At 33.3% G+C, this 20,588-nt stretch overlaps 2 protein-coding genes and 1 pseudogene across 2 annotated transcripts; all 3 read right to left on the bottom strand.

Annotated features, from left to right (window-relative positions):
- Positions 1–7,165: 7,165 nt before the first annotated feature.
- On the bottom strand, positions 7,166–12,111 carry LOC125866843 (adenylate kinase 4). The gene is made up of 6 exons (XM_049547210.1): positions 11,901–12,111; positions 10,209–10,354; positions 9,983–10,102; positions 9,735–9,902; positions 7,774–7,863; positions 7,166–7,307 (listed from the first exon to the last, which is right to left on the bottom strand). The coding sequence occupies exons 1-6, from the start codon at positions 12,001–12,003 to the stop codon at positions 7,206–7,208; spliced, it is 729 nt and encodes a 242-aa protein (XP_049403167.1). The 5' UTR covers positions 12,004–12,111; the 3' UTR covers positions 7,166–7,205.
- A 6,086-nt stretch (positions 12,112–18,197) lies between these two features.
- LOC125868725 (uncharacterized) lies at positions 18,198–18,908 on the bottom strand (annotated as a pseudogene).
- A 63-nt stretch (positions 18,909–18,971) lies between these two features.
- Positions 18,972–20,362, bottom strand: LOC125868724 (uncharacterized). The gene is made up of 3 exons (XM_049549309.1): positions 19,926–20,362; positions 19,147–19,830; positions 18,972–19,049 (listed from the first exon to the last, which is right to left on the bottom strand). Exons 1-3 carry the CDS (start codon positions 20,328–20,330, stop codon positions 18,972–18,974), a joined length of 1,167 nt encoding a protein of 388 aa, XP_049405266.1. The 5' UTR covers positions 20,331–20,362.
- Between the last annotated feature and the right edge of the window lie 226 nt (positions 20,363–20,588).

Here is a 20,588-nt window from a genome sequence, read left to right as displayed (position 1 = left end):
GTGAGAGAAGGTGAGAAGAGTAACACCTTGTTTTGTTTAGTAGAAATATATTGTAGCTAAAATCGAGAGGTTCATCACATAATTTTCATGTGCTATTGTACAATTTTTTCTTTTCTTGCAACGTCATATGTTAAGATGTTGTTAGTTTAGCTGCAATAATATTTCTACCGAATAAAACAGGATGCTCTTCTTCTAATTTTCTCTCACATGGAGCTATTATTTTTATTAAATATATAAAAAGGCGATTGAATATTCCATACATAAAATTGTGGACAAAAATCAATATTAAAAAATAGGCAAAAGTTTTTGGAAGGTTCAAAAATGCACTAATATTATAAGTAAAAATTAGGCAAATGACATAGTATAAGAAAGAAACTATTTCCTTTCCCTACTCTTTCATTAATTACCAAAAATCCCTTTTTTTTAGTGTTTTTCGGATACATAATATAGCAGTGTGGATACTTAATATAGCAGCGTGGATACTTTAATTAATAATGGGCGGATACTTAAATTATTAAGTTGTTAGCAGCACGGATACTTAATTAACAGGCGGATGCATAATATAACAGCGCGGATACTTTAATTAATAACGGGCGGATACTTAAATTATTAAGTTGTTAGCAGCACAGATACTTAATTAACGGACAGATACTTTAATTAATAATGGACGGATACTTTAATTAATAATGGACGAATACTTAAACTAACAAAGTATCCGGTTAAGTTGAATTGAGGGGAAATAAGGGATTTTTGTATTTTAGTAAAAGAGTAGGGAAATATTGAGAATAGGTAAAGAAGTGTTGTGTATTTAAGTAATTTTTCCATATTATAAACATGGGTGACTATTACTGCTCCATATGAAAACTCAAGGATGACTTTGAATCCTAACCCAAAAATAAGGAATTATTTTGGGCTTTTTCTCTACTAATGTCTCGTACCAAATCCAAATCTAAAAACCATAATACCAATATTTTACTCCTGAATGTCATATCAAATACCGAATTACCGAATATCAAATTACCAAAGATTTCGATTCAATTTGATTTTCGGTATTTTATGCTCAGCCCTACTTGTTCTTAAGAAACTACGAATAGAAAGTAATTTTACTATATCACTCTTTAAATATTATAAATACAATGTCTTAATAAATGTAATATAGAAATGATTATGATTAATGGTAAAGATAAATTAGGAACTATGTATAAAATTATTTATTGATTTTATAAAATGGATAAGTATTATTGGACATTTTAAAATAATATAATGGACAACTATTATTGAAGAGAGAAAGTATATTTAAGAGGCAAGTGAGTTATTTTACTTGGAAAAATTAGCAAACTAGTTAAACTCTCTAACATAATTATTAAAAACATCTACACTTTAAAATAATTATTGAAAAATTTTAGCAAATAAAATGTATCATAATATAATTAATTTTCTTTCCTTTTATTTCTTAAATCAGGCCCCACATTGGACTAATTTTACTCCCCCTATACGTGAAAAAGAAGAAAAAAACTTGCATTACCCACTTTCCCCTCTTTCTAGGTTTTTAACCCAAAATCCCCCTTTCTCTTTCTTGAGTTTTTCACCATTGTTCTCTCCTTTCCTTTTCCTTGTCTAAGAAAATCACCTCTTCTATTTTCCTCCAATTTGTTCAAGAAATCTCACAATTTCTTCAAAATATTTTCACCCACTGATAAAGGTTAATACATTTTCACCAAGTATCTTTTGAGATTTCCCTCTATTATGTAAAGACACTATTAATAAAATAAATAAATTAAAAATTGGGTGCTAAAGATTTCGAATAACTTGTTGAAGACCAAGTTGAGGAAGAATAGTTTCATATTAGTTTGTTTTGTACGTATTTATAGGTTTTTTTAAAAAAATTGTATCCTTTCTCAATTAATATTCAAATCAATATGTATGCTATTAATATTTGTATTCATTCAAAATCTCATGTTGCATAGTTTATGAATCTTATATTTGTTCCTAATTTGAATTCACCCCAAAGGTATGTCAACTAGATATGTATTTTATTTATAGGAAGAACAACTTCCTATTAGTTTTTTTTTTTTTTATAATTTTTTCAGAATTTTGTATCATTTCTCAATTTGTATTCCAAACCGTATGTATGCTATTAATATTTGTATTTTTTCAAAAATTATGTTGCATAGTTTATGAATCTGGTATTTATTCCTAATTTGTATTCATTCTAAAGGTATGTCAACTAGTTATGTATTTTATTTAAGAATAATTGCAACAAATATTCACTTATTCCTTTTCAGTTTTATATTTCATTTTCACTTTTTCATCATACTATTTTTTGTATTTTATATATTATTATACAAAATACTACATAAAAACTAGAATGAATACAAATACAAATAAAATACATATTGAAATGAAAACGACTTAAGAAAGGATACAAGATTCTGAAGAGAAAAAAAATACACAGTGAAAAAAATACATGAATACAAATATGTTTCTTAAATAACTACAGATTTGTCACGCCCCGAGCCTACACCCTGGATGTGGCCGGCACTCGGAGACCATTGTTGACCCCAAGCGAACCCTTGGCCTGGCTTACTTAACTCAGCAGAAGACTTAACTCAAAAAGATAAACTCATGTAATAGTTCAAATGATAACATCTTAGCCAAATTGACAACTTCTGTCTCAAAACTAAGTATCTGCAAATACTGAGAGACTCATAACTAACTGTCTGTCTGTCTATGAAGCCTCTATAATACTGAGATGGATGATGGGACAAACCCCATAACATCCTAATAATGAAAGACTAAAAGCGAATAAAAGAGTCCTCGGAATGCAAGGAGGCTCACCACTGACTCTGAGTGATCAACTGGATCAACGAGGTGCTGGATACTGATCTTGGTTACCTGTGTCTGCATCATAAGACGATGCAGACCAACTGACATCAGTACATTGAATGTACGAGTATGCGAGTTGGAATGCTAAACAATAACTTAAGCTTGAAAAGAGTAAGGAGGAACACTTACCTTGGCTCTGTACAACTTATGAATAACTGAACTCAAAATAAAGCAATAAGACACATGCAATATATATATATATATATATATATATATATATATATATATATAACTTGTAAAACAGTGTAAACAACTTAGTTCGCTAAAGATAAAGTAATAACAAACTCAACTTTACTTATATATAAAAGTAATATAAGTTTTGTGGGAGATTCTCTAATCGACAACCACCACTATGAGCCTAAGTGGTGATACAACGTCTTGCTCACGCTGCCAGAACTGTCCTATACTTTGCCATCATATAGAACGCTTAACTTAGTGGATCCACTAGTCTATGTTAAAAGCATCTTAAGGAGTCATCTAAAAAGTATGATCATTTACTACCCATGATGGCTACATGGTTTATGGAAACTTGAGTTAATATGAACTCGCATCTCCATATCGGTGCTCAATACTACTCCCAAAATATACTTAGCTCATATGTTTGTAAAAACAGAACTCTTTCTTTGAATTGAGGTAATTACTCAAAACTTAGCTTAAAAGCTCTCTTGGAATCGATGTTACGTTCCCTTTTCTTGCTCAAATGTGTAAAAACATTTATAAACTCTTTGGGAATACTTAGTTCCCTTATAGCTTTTGAGAAATGAACTCGACTCTTTACTCTTTGCTTAACTTGAAACTTGAGCCTTAAAACGAAGTTAAAATGTTTGTTAAAGACTCTTGAAAACTTTAAGAAACTTTGCTTTGACTTGCTTCTTAACTTCTAGACTTTGACTCTTAGCTTCTATGACTTGGATCTTAACTTTCCTTGAATTGGATTATGGATTCAAGGTTCATGATCTCATGTTTATGGATGATTTCATGATGTTTAAATGTACCTTAGAGTGTTGGAATCAACTAGAAAACATAGGTACATCGCTTAGGAACAAGTACAAAAAGGTGGGGAACGAATAGGGAGAACTGGCATCCCTAGCGCTCTGAGAGGCGCGGGGCGCCATCCCTCAAACTTTAGAGGAGTTGCTGGGGCGCGCTGCCTGGCGCGTCGCCCCAGAGGGTGAACTTCAGAGCCCCTTTTAGGGAGCGCTGGCTAGCGCGACGCCCCACCATCTTCCCCAGGTTTTTGACCATTTTTCTTCTCCGTTTTTCATCTCTAAACCCTCATAACTTCCAATATGGTTCTTTCCCCAAACACTTAGGATCATTAGTACCCTCAATACTCAATAGATTTAACTCGAAAAATAACCCGGAACCACGAATCAAATCAACACTAAGCATTCAACAATCAACCAACAAGAATCCACCAATGTTCTTCAAGAACTTCACTTTTTTAACATGTAAACAACTCAAAATCGCTGAATTGAAACAAGTTGGTGTGTGGGTGAACTAACCCATCAATAAAAGATCTCACATACCTTAATAGGGATCACCCTCGACGAATTCCACTCCAAACGCTTGACGTTCTTGGCGAAATCTTGGCTTTTCTCCCTTTCTTTCTTCTTTTCTCTTTTCTCCAAGCCCTAAACGTATTCTAATTTCTCAAAACTAAATTAAGTTCTGTTTTTACCCCCAATAAATTCCTAAAAATGAATTAGGAAATTAATTAGAGAAAAGGCAAGTTTGCCCTTCCTTAAATCCGGATTTGGACTTTCCTCAATCCAACAACCCAACTTCCGAAAGGCATAACTCACTTATACATTGTCGAAATTGTGCAAACCTGGCAGCGTTGGAAAGATCTCTCCAAGTTATTTCCAACCATATCAAGATCTGCTCCTAACTCATCCTGAGCTAGGAGTTATGACCGTTTGAAAATGGCTAAAACTCACTTTTTGAACTCCGACAAAAATTTCCAGATTTCCTTATTCTTTCCAAAAATCAATATTTTCATAATTTAAACTCTTTATAATCGTTTCTAGGTGCGTGATGTTACAAGATTCATTTGGCATACCTATTGGAATGAATACAAACTAATAAAAAATACAAGTTTGATCATTATACAAAATACAACATGAAAACTAGAATGAATACAAATAGTATACATATTGGAATGTAAACAATTTTAAAAAGGTTACAAACTTCTGGAAAATAAAAATAAAAATACATTGTGAGAAAGACACACGCTTGAGTTTTCTTGGAAAATGTAACTGATGAGAAAATTAAGTGATATTTACTTTTTTTGAAATATTCTCTCCCTTGATTTTCTCCCTTCTGTTATTAAATAATTATATTCTTTCAAATTAAACAAATTTAAAAAAAATACATAAATCAGATATATAACAAACTAAAATATTGAAACTTTTAGTAAATATTGAAAATATTGCTGAGAGATTCTATTAAATGCTAAAATATTGACATTTTGAAAATTTTCCCTTATTACTTTAGTGGAAAGATTTTAGGCGAAATGAGTTGACACAACTTTTGTACTCCCCTTCATTTGTCACTTGGGCTTTCCTAAAAAAAATTCTTATTCGATTAGTGTGTAATAGAATTGATTATATATGATATTTTACGTTATTTTTAAATATTTTAAAAAATAAAAAAAATCAAATAGGTCACTTTTCCCAATTTTATAATTTATAATAGCTATGTTCTTCATATTTGCTCACAAATTAAGCATTAAATCCATGCTAAATAGGAAGTTTTTTTCTCTCTTTGACTTGAAATTTAAACTACAAAGTACACAAACATAAAACCCAGGGCGGAGCTACACTATAATAAGGATGGCCAGGTGGAGATTCTTCGTCGAAAAATTACACTATATATATAAGTAAAATGATACTTTAAATGATTAAATAAGACATTTTGGATACCATTGAAATAACAAAATTGTGTAGCCTAGTGGTTCCAGACGCTTAGGGCTTGTTTGGAAAGTCACATTGGTAATTGGATTTGGTGTAGTTACACTGTCTGGCGTGTTTGGTTGGCCATATAATTACTTGATCAGCTGGTAATTGAGTGTAATTGGTAGAGGGTAATTACACACTCCAATTCTCAGGGAGGGGCTGTGAATTATTGGTAATTACATGGTGTAATTACAAGCGGCTTACTTTTTAATTTTTTTTATTTTTCTTATCCTAAAAATTTCTATAGACCAAACACGATTGGCTTTGGCTAAAAACTTCAAAATTGATTTTCTTGAGCTGTGGGAGACCGTTTGAGGTGATTTCAAGACTGGTTGGTGTGGTCAGGAAGTTCGGGATTATGCGTTGGAGTGCTTATTGTCGTGGACCTCTTGTTTGAGGTAAACTTTGCCTCGAAGGGTTGTCAACTCTCTTTATTTATGCTTAATTTGTGAATTTATTGCATGTCTGTGTTTCGTGTTGTTTCGAGTCCCGAATTGTGTCCCGTTTTGGAGTATGAGTCCAGGGCTTAAACCGACCTTTTGACTAAGTCAATTTTGAAATTTCTGGCTCAAGTCTCACATTTTCATTTTGACTCAAATTTTGATACATTTCTAATTAATGTGTTTTTGGCGTTTAAACGACCGTGTTGACGTTGTGATACTATTTTTGACAGCTTGACAACGTTCGGAGGCCGTACAACAGAGAAAAAGCTCCAGACTTGTGAATTTGGAGCGCGCAATCTGCTTTGAGGTAGGCTATAATTTTTCGACCTTTAGATTGAGCTTGAAAAAGTAAATATATGTTGATTTGTGTGAATTTGGGTTGGATGCATTAATTGTTGGAAGATATGCTTCTAAATTGGATAATAGCTATTAAATAAATAATATATCTGCAAATCGTAATTATTTTAACTATACTTATATATAGTAAATACATAACACATATATTTGCTACACTATGAAATTTTTCCAAATATTTTCATAACCAACGCCTCTAATACCACCAAACTTTCCGGAAAAGGAATAGATATTATCAAGCAATTAATTAATTTCGAAAGAAAAAAAATCCTCTTGAAGCATTAATCAAGGTGATACATAATCTACATTTTACAACAACCAAACATAATTATCAAATCACATATCAATTAACTATGCTCAAATCCCAAATCAAGATTTGGCTTATATGGATCATTATTCCAATGAAGTTATTTCTAAAATTATTAGCGAAAATTCCCCATACAAACAAGAATTCCTCAGGGACATGCACAAAAAGCCGCAGATAACACAACAAAAAATCAGAAAGATTTTTTTTCCGATAATACAAAAAAAAATGTCTCAATTTTCTTGTGATAGATGATCTTTTTCAAGAAGATAACACATTTTTAACCTCAGAAGTAACTTCCTTTGGTGGTTTCTCAGCATGAAGGCTTGCAACAACACCTTTGGTGGAATAATAATTGATTACCTGCATTATCAAACAATTTTAAAAGGTCACACATAAACTTGACTTCCTTTTGCACGCATAACGCAGATACAAGTAGAAATATTTATCCGTCATATCATAAAATGCTGATACGAGCTCATATAGCAAAGTTTTTCATACTCAAATGGATAGGTTATCGTAAGATACTTGTGCGTTTATTGCTGCTCGGTTAACTGCCACAATTGTTAATCCACTATTTCACGGTCAAGTAATTCTACATCTTTGTTTCAATAGACACTTTAAGCGCACTCAAATAACACATCTTAATCAGAATAGTTATCCTACTGTCGAGGATATCAGAAGTAATTGTTTGTCTAGAAATAAGAACTAGATAATTTTTCTTCACAGTTAAAAACGAATTTTAAAATCCTGAACATCCTTATGGTAAAGTATAAAACATACAAGTTATAATACTAAGAGAAAGTAAGAATGAACTGTAAATACAAACCGGCTCAGTTTGACGGTGAAATGCGTCTAGCCTTGATTTGAGAACCTCAGCAGTATCATCTTTCCGTTGAATTAAAGGCTCTCCAGTGACCTGCATGCAGAAAGATACATCAGTAAACCACTCAATGATATTTTTGAATAACTAATATCATTGATCATCTTTAGCTACAACATGAATTCAAATACACTATTGTTTCTTCACAGGAAATACTAAAGAACGACGGGTCCCGGATTAAAATTTGAGATTCGGAATTGATTTTGATGATTATTTTTCCTTTACTGTGACTAGGTTGCTCTATGTTAGTTTGAATTTATGAACTCCAAATCGTTAATATATCCATATACACTGGCAAAGGATATCGGCTGTACGCAATTTGTCCATTACATACATATCTGTGCCCATGCAACATAACTGAAGGCTTGAGACTGTCTCGACATCTTTTGTTTCCTTTTTGTTTGTTTTGAGAAATCGAGCTCTTGATAGGGAAATGGTTAATTGTTGGCAATGTTTCTAAAAGCGAAAAGCACCAAAAAGCGACGAGGTTTATACTTGTAACAAATAGCCAGAAGTAAGCACAAAGCTTCTTTGACATAAAGCGCACAATTTACGGAAAATAAAAATATATCCAACACATATTAAGTTAATAATATAATAATCAAATTGCAATTAAAATTACTAATTTCAGCATCAAATTTATAGTTATGCCAACATCAGTCCTAACCTCTGAGAGTTAGATTCAAAAAATTGACAGCTTCTCTTTTGGGGGGTTGTTTGGTAGGGTGTATAAGAATAGTGTTAAATAGGGTGTATCAATAATACTAACATTTGTTATGCTAAGAACACTGTTAATGCATTGTTTGATTTGGTGTATTAAAAATAACATGTATTGCATAATTACTAAAACAAACTATTTGTTTACAAAAATATCCTCCACAAATATCGTGGAGAGGATGTGGAAATGGTTTTGAGGGGCAATTGAGTCTTTAACCCTTCTAATGCATGCATTAAAAACTCTTGCATCGCTAATACCATAGTTTTTCATGTATTAGTTATACATAGCAGTTTTGTTGATCGGACTTTTCAAAAATATCGACAAGTACATGTCGGATCCTTGAAAAGTAGTTCATTTTCGAAGGATCCGACACGGAGCGGCATCCTTTTTGGAGAACCCAAACAGCATAGCATAGCATAATACCAAATAGAGTGTATAATGCTTCTATTAGTCATACATAGGTTGAAAAAGTGTACCAAACAAGGTGTTGGTAATATACATAACTAATACATGCATTATTTTCTCTAATGTATCCTTACCAAACAACCCCCTATGTGTCTCATTGTTTTTTTATAAATGTAAAGTACCTATGTGTGTCAATGTTTTGAAGCACCCATTTCTCTGAACTGCATGGCTTCACCAGAAAGCGATAACCCCTCCCTTTGCATTGCTTCATTACTTAACAGTTTACACGACCAAGCAATGGCTTTTACAACACTGATCCCGTTGGAAATGTAAGACATAAGACCAACAACTAGTTTTAAGCCAAACTAAGCCATCTTACCAGGTACTTCGTTGGAAAACTTTAAGGGTCAGAAACTTCCGTCCTTCAGCTAATTATTGAACAAGTTAAAGGTGCCTTGAGAAAGAACTTCCTAAGCAAGTAAATAAAATTGGGAGACTCATAATAACGCGCCTAAACTTCCCAAATATTATTTTTAGAAACTAAATAAGGAAAATGGTAGTTAATTACCACCACTTTCTGGTTTAGGAAGCTGAACTCCCAGAAAATTTCTCCGCAGTTTAGAAACAATAGAGAGGTCAATGTTAATTACCAATAAGGATAATTTGTTTTCAGCAAATGTATGTAAAGCGATAAAGAAACTACAGCCACTAGAGGTATGACAACCATACTTTGCCATTACACAGAAGACAATCCGTAAAACTAATGGCAACTTAGCAAACTTACATCATCAACGCCAGGGACTTTTGGGGGTTGGAATTTGGTGTGATAAGATCTACCACTTGAAGGGTGAATCCACCGGCCTGTGATCCGCTCTTCCAAGATTGCATCATCAATTGCAAAATTGAGCACCTTATCAATCTTGGCCCCCTGCTTCTGAAGCATCTCATCTAGCTGTATCACGTCACAATTAAAAGTAAGACCACTAATAGGATGAGAAGTCACGATGCAAAATTTTCATAGTTTTGGACAACCTTTTCTGCTTGAACCACTGTCCTTGGGAAACCATCAAGAATGAAGCCTTTTTGACATGAAGGTTTCTTCATTGCTTCATCAATTATACCAACAACTAAGTCATCAGACACAAGTTCACCCTGTAAAAATCACCCAAAAAGGACATCATTCACCAAACAGAGAAAAAGTACTTGAAATAACATTACGAAGTTTGTTGCCCATCCCCAAAAACTGACTGCCACTTACATTGTTCATAGCCTCCTTGGCCTTAATCCCGAGTGGAGTTTTAGCAGCAACAGCAGCTCTGAGCATATCACCGGTGGCCAAATGGCACAAGCAGTATTCATCCTTTATGATAGGAGATTGTGTACCTTTTCCGGATCCCGGTGGACCTGCCATTAGTTTCACATTGTTAGCACTAGCTTTGAACTTCACAAATCACTTCATCACCACGATTGATAACAATATTTTATTTTTTTTTGAAATAGAATTGATAACAATATTTTTTCATTCAGTATCAATGTAGAACTCCCTGAAGGAGTAGATATCATGAAAATTTGAACCGAGAACAGGCAACATAGCAATGTCAAAGAAGCCAGGTGAACACTTTGTCAACAACATCAATGATTTGCAAGGAGAATATTACACGAGATACATATTATGAAACATTTTGCGCAAGATTGTGAAAGTATAAGTCAAAAAACAACACTTGTTCTTGATCTTGCATTTTAATACAGTAGCTGCATTTATAGAACTTCCCATTTGTGCTAATAAAAGCACAAAATTAACAAAAATAGTTGCTTTAAACGGATTGAAGCTAACTTTTCAACAAAAACAAGTTTCTGCTGCCCATTTGGATATCAACGCAAGCTGTAAATATCAGTGTTTTCAACAGCAAAAAGTGCATAAAAACAACAAGGTCCATGGAGTTCAGGACTTCAGGACTTCAGGTGAGAAATGAAGCACTCAATTTACAAAAAATAAAATAATACCAAAAGTATATGAATTTTAGTAATATAACAATCAAATTGCAAAATTAAAAAACTAATTTCAACCTCCAATATACAATAACAATCCAAACTATTCAAAGTTGAGATTCAAAGAATAATAGATTCTCATTTAAATCACTTTGCACATATTGTTTGAAGTGCACACCTTTCTGAATCACCCATGACGCAATAACTCCTCGTTTTGCATCGGTTCATCGCAATGATCTGATCTATCCTTTGCTAGGTACCAAGTAGTGTTTGACGCATAAAACACCAATGTGTCAATTCTAAACTTTCTAAACTAGTTGGGGTCGGTGGTGTGAAAACAAGAAACTCAAAATGGAAGCTTTCTTCATGCTCTACAGCCTTTACTCAATTTTATTTTAAAAGATGCAGCTTTATTCATTTGTACACTGCATTACCAAATTCATCCAGCTAAAATACTCTGGCACATTCAATAAGATACAGTTTAAAGTCCCCATCAAGCAAGTATAATCAGAAATTAGGTTGAATCCTTCGATACAAATCCTATGTATCCCTTCATACTCTATTCATATCAATTTCATTTCAATACTAAATACTCCCTCTGTTCCAACTAACCCGGAAATTTTTCCACTTGATGTCCAACACTTTTCAATTTCTATGCAACTTTCACACCTTCAAACATTCAAATTTTAACTTTAATGCAGTATTTTCTCAATCAAACTTACATTCAACCATTACTATAATATATATATTTTTCAACTATCACAAATGTAATATCTAAGTCAAATTAAAAATCATATGTAACTAGTCCAATCCCACAAAATATCAACAATTGTTCTTCTGACTGATTCTTAGCTTAGAAAGAAAAATCACAAATATATATGCTATACTGAAAGAGGCGAAGCGGATCCATTTGATAACAGTAAACGAATTAGAGTATTGAAAAGTTGAATTGAAGAAGTACCTATGAGAATGAGTCGTTTGTTAGGCTTAGAAGAACATCTCAGACGGCGGAGAACTTCAGACATGAGGCTTTCTGAAGGAACATCTTCTAATGAAGCAGCCATGCTTGCTTTCTTGTTCTTTCCCAAGGCGTGCCGTGCCTACAACACTTGTTGTAATGGGATTTTGGGTTTGGTAATGGTATTGGTAGGTACACCAAACTATAGAGACATTGTAATAGAGGAATAAAATAGTAGAGCAAGTCAATGGCGGGTTTTACACACAACCTCTGTCTTGAAATTTGGGCCCTTTCTATTCTCGATTGGTGGGCCGCTCTTCAATCTACAAACCCTTTTTCTTATTTTTAAGAGAAAAGGATTAAATATGCCCCTAAACTATTTGAAAAGGTCTAGATATACCTCCCGTTTAAAGTTTGGCTCACTCGTGTCTTTGCCGTTCAATTTTTTATCTAGATATACCCTTATGGGCGTTAAACGCCAAATGAAATTGCCACGTTATTTTTACATTACCACGTGACATTGGAAAAGGGTAGACCCCTTTTTAATAAATTACCCGACCCATTTTCAACAATTTTTTTTTTAATTTTTTTTTTTGGTAAATCTCGAAAATGAGTAATTGACTAATAAAAAATAGGAAAAATATATAAAAAATTAACGTCAAAAATTCACAAATAAATGTAGTAACCTTAATTCAACAATTTCAACAATTTTTTTGAAATTTTTATTTTTTTTGATAAATCCCGAAAATGAGTAATTGATTAATAAAAAAATATGAAAAATATAACCTAAAAATTCAGCATAAAGTCTTTTTCATATTTTTTTATTAATCAATTACTCATTTTCGTGATTTATCGAAAAAAATAAAAAATAAAAAAAATTTGTTGAAATTGTTGAATTTAAGGTTACTATATTTATTCGCGAATTTTTGGCGTTAATTTTATATTTTTTTTCATATTTTTCCTATTTTTTTATTAGTCAATTACTCATTTTCGGGATTTACCGAAAAAAAATAAAATTTTTTAAAAAAACGTTGAAAACGTGTCGGGTAGTTTATTTAAAAAGGGGGGGGGGTATATCTAGACCTTTTCAAATAGTTTAGGGGTATATTTGACTCTTTTCCAATGCCACGTAGTAATGTAAAAATGACGTGGCAATTTCATTTGGCGTTTAACACCCATAATAATAATAATAATAATAATAATAATAATAATAAAAATAATAACAATACAGGATCACTGACCTGGCGGTGGTCCGCCCAGTCATAGATCAAGCAAGTCAATATCCTTAGAGGTAGTCCAACTACATAAGAATCGAAATACACAAGAATTTTAACATAGTTTCTCAGACTGCATGGTTTAATTATTTTACCCAAGCAAAGGGCATGTCAAGAAGCTAATACATATTTTTATTAAGCCCATGTGTCTGATAGTTCTAACCGGGTATGAGGCGCCCTACTTATCAAACTCAATTTAGGGCTAAAAACCACGGTTCATCAGACGGAGTCATAAAGACAAAGCCAATAAAAGTAGTACTAGATCTGACTGTACCTCAATCTCAAAACCAAGTCGAGAAGTCATACTAAAATTCTTCTATATTTAAATAAAGCTTAGATCCGTTCATGGTCTATATAAAAGAGAAGTTAGTTATCCGGCATAGATATAAATTTTTAGCCGGACATAATCACAGCTTCCAGATCGGAAATATAAAAAGATTTATAAATATAAGTAGAGAATTAAATTACCTAGTATCAACAACTTTATTACTTCTGGCGAACCTCCAGCAAACCGAGAGTTTTACAAACTAAGAGAAATAAACAACTTAAAAAAAAAAACTTTTGAAGAGAGAGTGTTTTTCAACGCCCCTCCTTCAAACTACAAAAGACCTTATTTATAGAAGAAAAAAGCGTCTATCTACAGTGATCTACAATGATCTACAGTGACCGATCTACAGTGATCTATAGCGATCTACAATGACCGATCTACAGTGATCTACAGTGACCATGGGTTTCGCCGATTCACAAGGCTGAGCCTCTTGAGCATCATCTGCGATATCATCACTTGTTTCACTTCTCATTGAAGTGTCTGATTTTTCATAGTGAGTGATATTGAGGAGTAGATTCCTTCTTATTTCATCCAAATACTCCTTTATCATTTCTTCTTTATTTCCATCTTGAATGGAAATTCTTCTGGCAATATATTTGACGGAGTTGTCAGCAATTATTCCTTTGTGAGGAATAGTACCATAGTCTTGGATTCTTTGAGAAATAGAGTCCAATAATTCTTGGCCATATAATGATTTAGTCATGGGATCCTTCTTCATTAATTTATCCCAGAAATTATAATAATTTCGATATAAGCATGAAATGTGTTCTTCAGTAAAACCTACTTCCGGGGTCCATTTATGGATCCATGGAATCGAGAATTCTATGAAGAAATAAATTTGTTCAATTTGTTCTATATAACAAACATGATTTGAGTGGTATAAATCATCAAGGTCTGGTGAAAACTTAACCCAGTTTTTGTATAACTTTAAAAAGGGATCAGGTAAAATCTTTACCGTCGGTCCGTGGTATGACCATCAGTTCAAGAACCAGTTAGGAATTGGGTCAACAAATATCTTTGCACATACCTTGATAAACCAAGTATGTTTATGCCTTTCATTGTTATAGTAAAGGACTTTGATGAAAGCGTTAATATAATCCCAATAAGTGAAATTGGTAGGGATTTTATTGAGGCTGATCTGCCTTTCTTTCATCGAGGATATACCCCAATCTTCAATTGATATAATCTGCTTTATGATCATTTTGGAGAAGTTATAAACGTTCTCGCTGGTGTTATAACCTGAGAAGTGTTGAAATTCAACACTATCTGTATTCGTTAAAATGGTCTCGTAATATAGGCGGGTTTTGTATGACTCTCCTGGGAAGTATAATCCGTTAAGTAAATATCGTTGGAATATCTTCCAGGGTTCTTCTTTTCTTTGTATCTCAGAGTTTTCAATAAGAAATATCATTTCTTTCTTTACTACCCTTTCATAGGATCTAATATCATCAACCTCTTCTTTCGCCACCGATGCAAAAGTATCACTTTGCTTTTGAGATAAATATGCTCTCAGTTGGGCGTATAATGGATTATTTTCTAGAATATCATCCAGATGTATCGAAGAAGTAGCTTCTTTTGAAAAGCTTGTTAGTTTTACCAAGCTCATTCCTCCCCTTTGTATAATTGCAGAGCTGGATGAGGATCCGTATGCCGATCCTGATGTTTTTGAGGAGGAGGATCTTCCCCTTCCGTAAGTATAACTGCCCTTACCTCTAGCCTTGGTTGCCCAAGGAGGATCCATCTTGCAAACATAGCATTTAGTTTTAATCATCTAAAAGGTCATAAACTTCAGAACAATAAAATCTTTCATAAAGTTCTTGTTCAATCATGTAATTAGCGACGATATCCATCACAATTCCGTCTATAATTCTCCATAAAATACGTTCCTGTAAATCTCTATTAAGAGGAACTGCCTTCAAAATTGTAACCAAAGTAATATCAGTAAGGAAGTCAAGAAAACCCAATTTTTTTTAAGAAGAAAGATATTCTCTAGATAAGAAGTCTGGGAGGGAATTATCACTTCCCTTCTTATAATGAATTTCGAAATCAAAAGGGGCTAATTGTGCCTGCCACCTAACAAATATTAATTTTGATGCATCATGTTTAAAATCTTTATCAAACATATATTTGACTGATTGAGCATCTGTTTTTATCACAAATTTCTGATTGTAAAGATCATTCTGAAATTTTAAAACACATTTAACGATAGTTAACATTTCATGAGCTACCGTTGCATATTTTTTTTGAGCATCGCTCCATTTTCCTGAATGAAACCGAATAAGGTATTCATTTTTATCATGCGGGTTAATCTGTTTTAATATTGCACCATAACTCATATTGGATGCATCTGTCTCAACGATCTTTGGCCAAACAGGATTAGCAAGGGTTAAACAAGGCAAAGATTGAACTCTTTCTTTAATAGTCTTTACAAGATCTGTGAGACTATTAGTCCAAGGCTTCTTATGATCTTTTTTTAGCCTGTCGTATAACGGAGCTAAATCTTGAGACAAATTTTTGTAGAAGGGGGAAATATAATTTAAACTTCCCAAAAACCGTTGCAATTGCGTCCTATCTGTAATAATATCAGGGAATTTTGATGCGAATTCAATAGATCGCTGAATAGGAGTCATTTTTCCTTGACAAATCAAATGACCCAAAAATCTAACTTCTGTTTGAAAAAAACTCATTTTAGGTTTAGATATGACCAAACCATTTTGAATAACTATTTTCTTAAAAATGTCTAGATGCTTAATATGCATTTCAAGAGTCTTTGAGTAAACCAAAATATCATCAATATAAACTATGAAGAAATCCAAATAAGGATTAAAAATATCATTCATAATCTTTTAAAATTCTGAGGGAGCATATTTTAAACCAAAGGGCATTACATTCCATTCGTATTGTCCAAATGGAACATTAAATGCCGTTCTATAAGAATGGTCTTTAAATATTTGAATTTGCCAATATCCAGATTTTAAATCAAATTTTGAAAAGATATTAGCATTATATAATCTTGATAATAAATCCCTTTTGTTTGGAATAGGATACCTAATCCATTTTAAAAATTTATTTAAAGGTTTATAATTTATAGGGAAAATACATAAAAACCCCCCTGAACTTGGCACGAAAACTTACTTTAGTACTTAAACTACACGGGTGTTTATATACCCCCCTTAACATCTTTTATGTGAATTATTTTCAACCCTCCGAACACCAACCTTGTGCGCGTGTTGTTACAGCTTAGAACGGCGCGTTAGTCATCTTTTAACATTTTTTAAAAATTAAATTTACCCCTCCAACGGTAATATCCGACCCATTACCCATTTGAAGAACAATCTTCATTTTTGAAGAACCCTAAATACCTCTTCTCCCTCACCAACCCAATCATCCAAAAAATGGCGACTTAATTCATTATTTTTCTCAAATCTTAGCTCTTCAAACCTAAAAGTTGAATGTTTAAAGGAATTGTTCTTCAAAATGTAAGATTTAAACCTAAAAGTTGAATCTTTGAAGGAAGTGTTCTTCAAAATGTAAGATTCAAACCTACTCTTCTTCATCTATTATTTTGATTTTTCTTTCCTCTCTTTTTCTTATTTTCTGTTTTTTCCAGATATTCGTTAATTCTTGCACAAAATTTTAGCACACAATGCGATCAATTAATTTGACAAATCTTTGTATGGAAGAAGATGATTATACTACGAAGAAAAAAGTTTATTGTAATCATGGACTTGTGGTGCGTTTGAAAACATCTTGGACTTCAAATAACCCCGGAAGAAGATATTGGTCATGTCCTTATTATGGGGTAAAGATCATTTTTGTTTAAATTTTTTTAGCCGATTAAGAATTTGATTAACCACTAATTCCTTCATCCTTTTTCATTATTGAAGAGTCCTAGATCTTGCAACTTTTGGTGTTGGAAGGATAAAGAAAATATTGATTCAAGGTCGAAATTTGTGATTCCTAAACTAATACAGAAATTGGGTGAGCTTGAGAATATAGTAGAATCCTCTCAAACCTCAGCCACTGCATTTGAATTGATTGAGGTTACTGAAGAAGTTGACAAGCCGGGAGATTTCAAACAAGATGATGATGGTCTAGGTATGAAATTGAAAATGTTGCAAGAAGAGGTTGAGAAGATGAAAGTGATGCAGAATAAATGGAGAAGAACATGGCAGAATGTGCTCTTTTTTGCTGTAGCTTGTTGTTGCGTTATGGTTATAGCTATAAGCTATTGGTTCTGGGTGATAAATATGAAGAAATGTTCAATGAAGTTACCTTAAGTTGTTGATGTAGTGAGATCCAATGTTGGTGTAGTGTAGCACTGTTTATGTTGTAACCAATTAGGTGCAAAACTCTTTTGTAATGAGTTTTCTTATTTTCTTAATGTAATTTGGTGGTTTGTGTATTTGTTTGTGTTTTATTTACAACTGCATTCGCTAAATTGCAGTCACAATTGCATAATTGTACACATAAAAGTAATGCAAAACTGGCTGCATAATTGTTTCAAAAAGAGACAACTAAAATATCAAACTAATGCAGTCACAACTGCATAATTGTTTCAAAAACAAACATAGATCAAACTATGCAGTCACAATTGCAACATAATTGTTTCAAAAACAAACAGATCAAACTAATGCAGTCACAGCTGCATAATTGTTCCAAAAACAGCTAAAATATCAAACTAAAGCAGTCTCCATATCAAACTTCAGCAGCATTGGACCTTGTTCTCATTCTTTTGTTTTCTCTCATCTCTTGAAGACCTTGTTGAGTTACAGCAGCCTTTCCTTTCCATTTTAAGCCTGATTTTGGTTTATGATGCCCAAGATTTCCAGTCACTACTGAAGAGTTCATAGGCATTCCAGGCTAGATTCACAAAAATATGTTGTCTTAGATGCTTCATAAGTTAAAATTAAAAAGTGTGTAAATAATTAAGACAACTTACATTGTGGATTGTAAAACCACTCTGTGTATGTAGTATCCCCATTCCAACCATTCTTGGCCTCTTCCCTCTTCCAGTAGCACCAGGAACATCAGTAGTAGTAGCAACTACACTAGTTCTTCTTCCCCTTCCAGCTAAACCAGTTCCAGTTCCTCTTCCCCTTCCAGTGGCACCAGAACTATCAGCAGCAACACCAATCCCTGTTCCATTACCAGTTGCAGTTCCTCTTCCCCTTCCAGTAGCACTAGCCTATAACATAAGTTGATCAACAAAAATATTAGACTGATTAAGATGTAAATTAACAACTAAATGAATTACTATAAACATTACCTGTTTTGTAGAACCTCTTGGTCGACCTCTTCCTCTCTTTGTGCTTGATTGTGATTCAGTTGGTGCTTTAGAAGAACCAACACTTGACCTTGTTGAACTAGGCTCACATCCTTTCCCCATTCCTCTTCCTCTGCCTGCATTAGCTTGATTATTCAAATGACAACCCCTCTTATTATGACCCTTTGCATGACAAAGACTGCAGGTCATCTCAACACCTCTCTTGGACAATTTTCCTGTTTTGTTTTCATTCTGCTCCTTTCTCCTACACTTTCTAGGCCTTCCTGGTAGTGTTTTTATAACAGGTGGAATAACAGAAGGGTTGGCCGACTGTGGCCACATTTTCATGTTAGTAACTGGTTGAATGTAGTGACTATAGACCTTGAGATAAGTCTCCTTGCTATACCAATGTGCAACATAGTTAATGGGCTCCAATTTTCTAAAATGAAGTGCAGCTATAACATGACAACAAGGTATACCTCTTAGCATCCAAGATCTACAAGTACATGTTTGATTGCCTAGGTTCACAACAAATGTGTTATCCCAGCTGTCTTTAACCTCAAAACCATATTCACCATTCCATTCAAGGTTACACTTCATTGACTTTGTTGTGTTCTCTGTCAATACCTTTAGGGCCATTGGAGATATGTTTGTTATCCAAGTATCACAGAACTCCCTCAATTGTCCTATTCTTCTCATCACTTTGATCCTTATTTCTTCAAGCATTGTGATGATAGTTTTGTGTCTTGGCCCCAAAATCCATGAATTAAAGCTTTCAGCCATGTTGTTGTCAACACTATCACAACAGCTGAAAAACTTAAAGTATAATTTAGACCACCTCTCTATATTGTACCACAATAAGTCATCACATATTCCAGTGCCTAACTTCTCCATATGATCCAAATTTCTTTTCAATTCTTGTTCATATGTAGATTTGGCACATCTCCAAAAACAATTTCTTCTTTCAATGCCTTTCCAATTCTTAGACCAGTTGGCTAGAACATGTCTTGCACACATTCTTTGTTCTGCATTTGGCAGAAGATCTTGAATAGCTTTGTCAAGACCCTTTAAACAACAACATTTAGAATAACATGAGATCTAACTTAATGAATAAATTAAAAAGAAAATAAATGAATAAATAAAAAAGAAAACAAAAATACCTTCTGCATATCAGTAATGGTTGTCAATTCTGTTCCATCTCCTAGCTCAAGATCATGTCTTACAAGCTTGATAAACCATTTCCAAGTGAATGTGTTTTCAACCTCAACAACTGCCCATGCTAGTGGTAGCATTTGGTTGTTCCCATCCTTACAAACAGCCACAAGTAATTGACCTCTAGAAACACCTTTCAAGAAGCAACCATCAAATCCTATACATCTTCTAGCTCCAGCTTTGAATGCCTTCTTTAAAGCATCAAAGCATATGTAAAATGATTGAAACATTTTTCTGTCACCTTCAAAAGTTTCTTCACTAAGTCTCACCACACATGTGCTGCCTGGATTAGTCTTTAAGAGCTCATCTCTATAATCTAAAATTCTTTTAAACTCCTCCACATGATCACCCATAATTTGTTTCAACACAATGTTTCTAGCTTTCCTTGCTACAGTCCTCCCTACATACACATTCAACTCTTTCTTCACTAAAATTTGAAACTGAAAAACTCTAATGCCAGGCTCAGAAATAATTCTGTCCTTGTACCTTTCTGATAAGTACTTTGAATTCACCAATTTATTTTTGGTTGTGCCATTGCATTTATGTACTGGATTATAATTCTTCACCACAAAATCTCCTGTTCTTGAATCAATACTTCCAAACAACAACCA

This window comes from Solanum stenotomum, chromosome 6 (genome assembly GCF_019186545.1).
Source record: "Solanum stenotomum isolate F172 chromosome 6, ASM1918654v1, whole genome shotgun sequence".
Lineage (NCBI taxonomy): Eukaryota > Viridiplantae > Streptophyta > Magnoliopsida > Solanales > Solanaceae > Solanum > Solanum stenotomum.
This window is presented reverse-complemented; position numbering and strand designations above follow the sequence as displayed.

Excerpts from the sequence above, each read along its gene's own strand:
- LOC125868724 (XM_049549309.1), bottom strand. The coding sequence starts at position 20,330 with ATGGGTGATCATGTGGAGGAGTTTAAAAGAATTTTAGATTATAGAGAT. Across the intron at positions 19,831-19,925 it reads CCATTACTGATATGCAGAAG|GGTCTTGACAAAGCTATTCA; the intron begins GTATTTTTGTTT and ends TGTTGTTTAAAG. Across the intron at positions 19,050-19,146 it reads GCAAGGAGACTTATCTCAAG|GAAGGCCTAGAAAGTGTAGG; the intron begins GTCTATAGTCAC and ends AAACACTACCAG.
- LOC125866843 (XM_049547210.1), bottom strand. The coding sequence starts at position 12,003 with ATGGCTGCTTCATTAGAAGATGTTCCTTCAGAAAGCCTCATGTCTGAA. Across the intron at positions 10,103-10,208 it reads CCAAGGAGGCTATGAACAAT|GGTGAACTTGTGTCTGATGA; the intron begins GTAAGTGGCAGT and ends TGATTTTTACAG. Across the intron at positions 9,903-9,982 it reads CAGTGGTTCAAGCAGAAAAG|CTAGATGAGATGCTTCAGAA; the intron begins GTTGTCCAAAAC and ends GACGTGATACAG.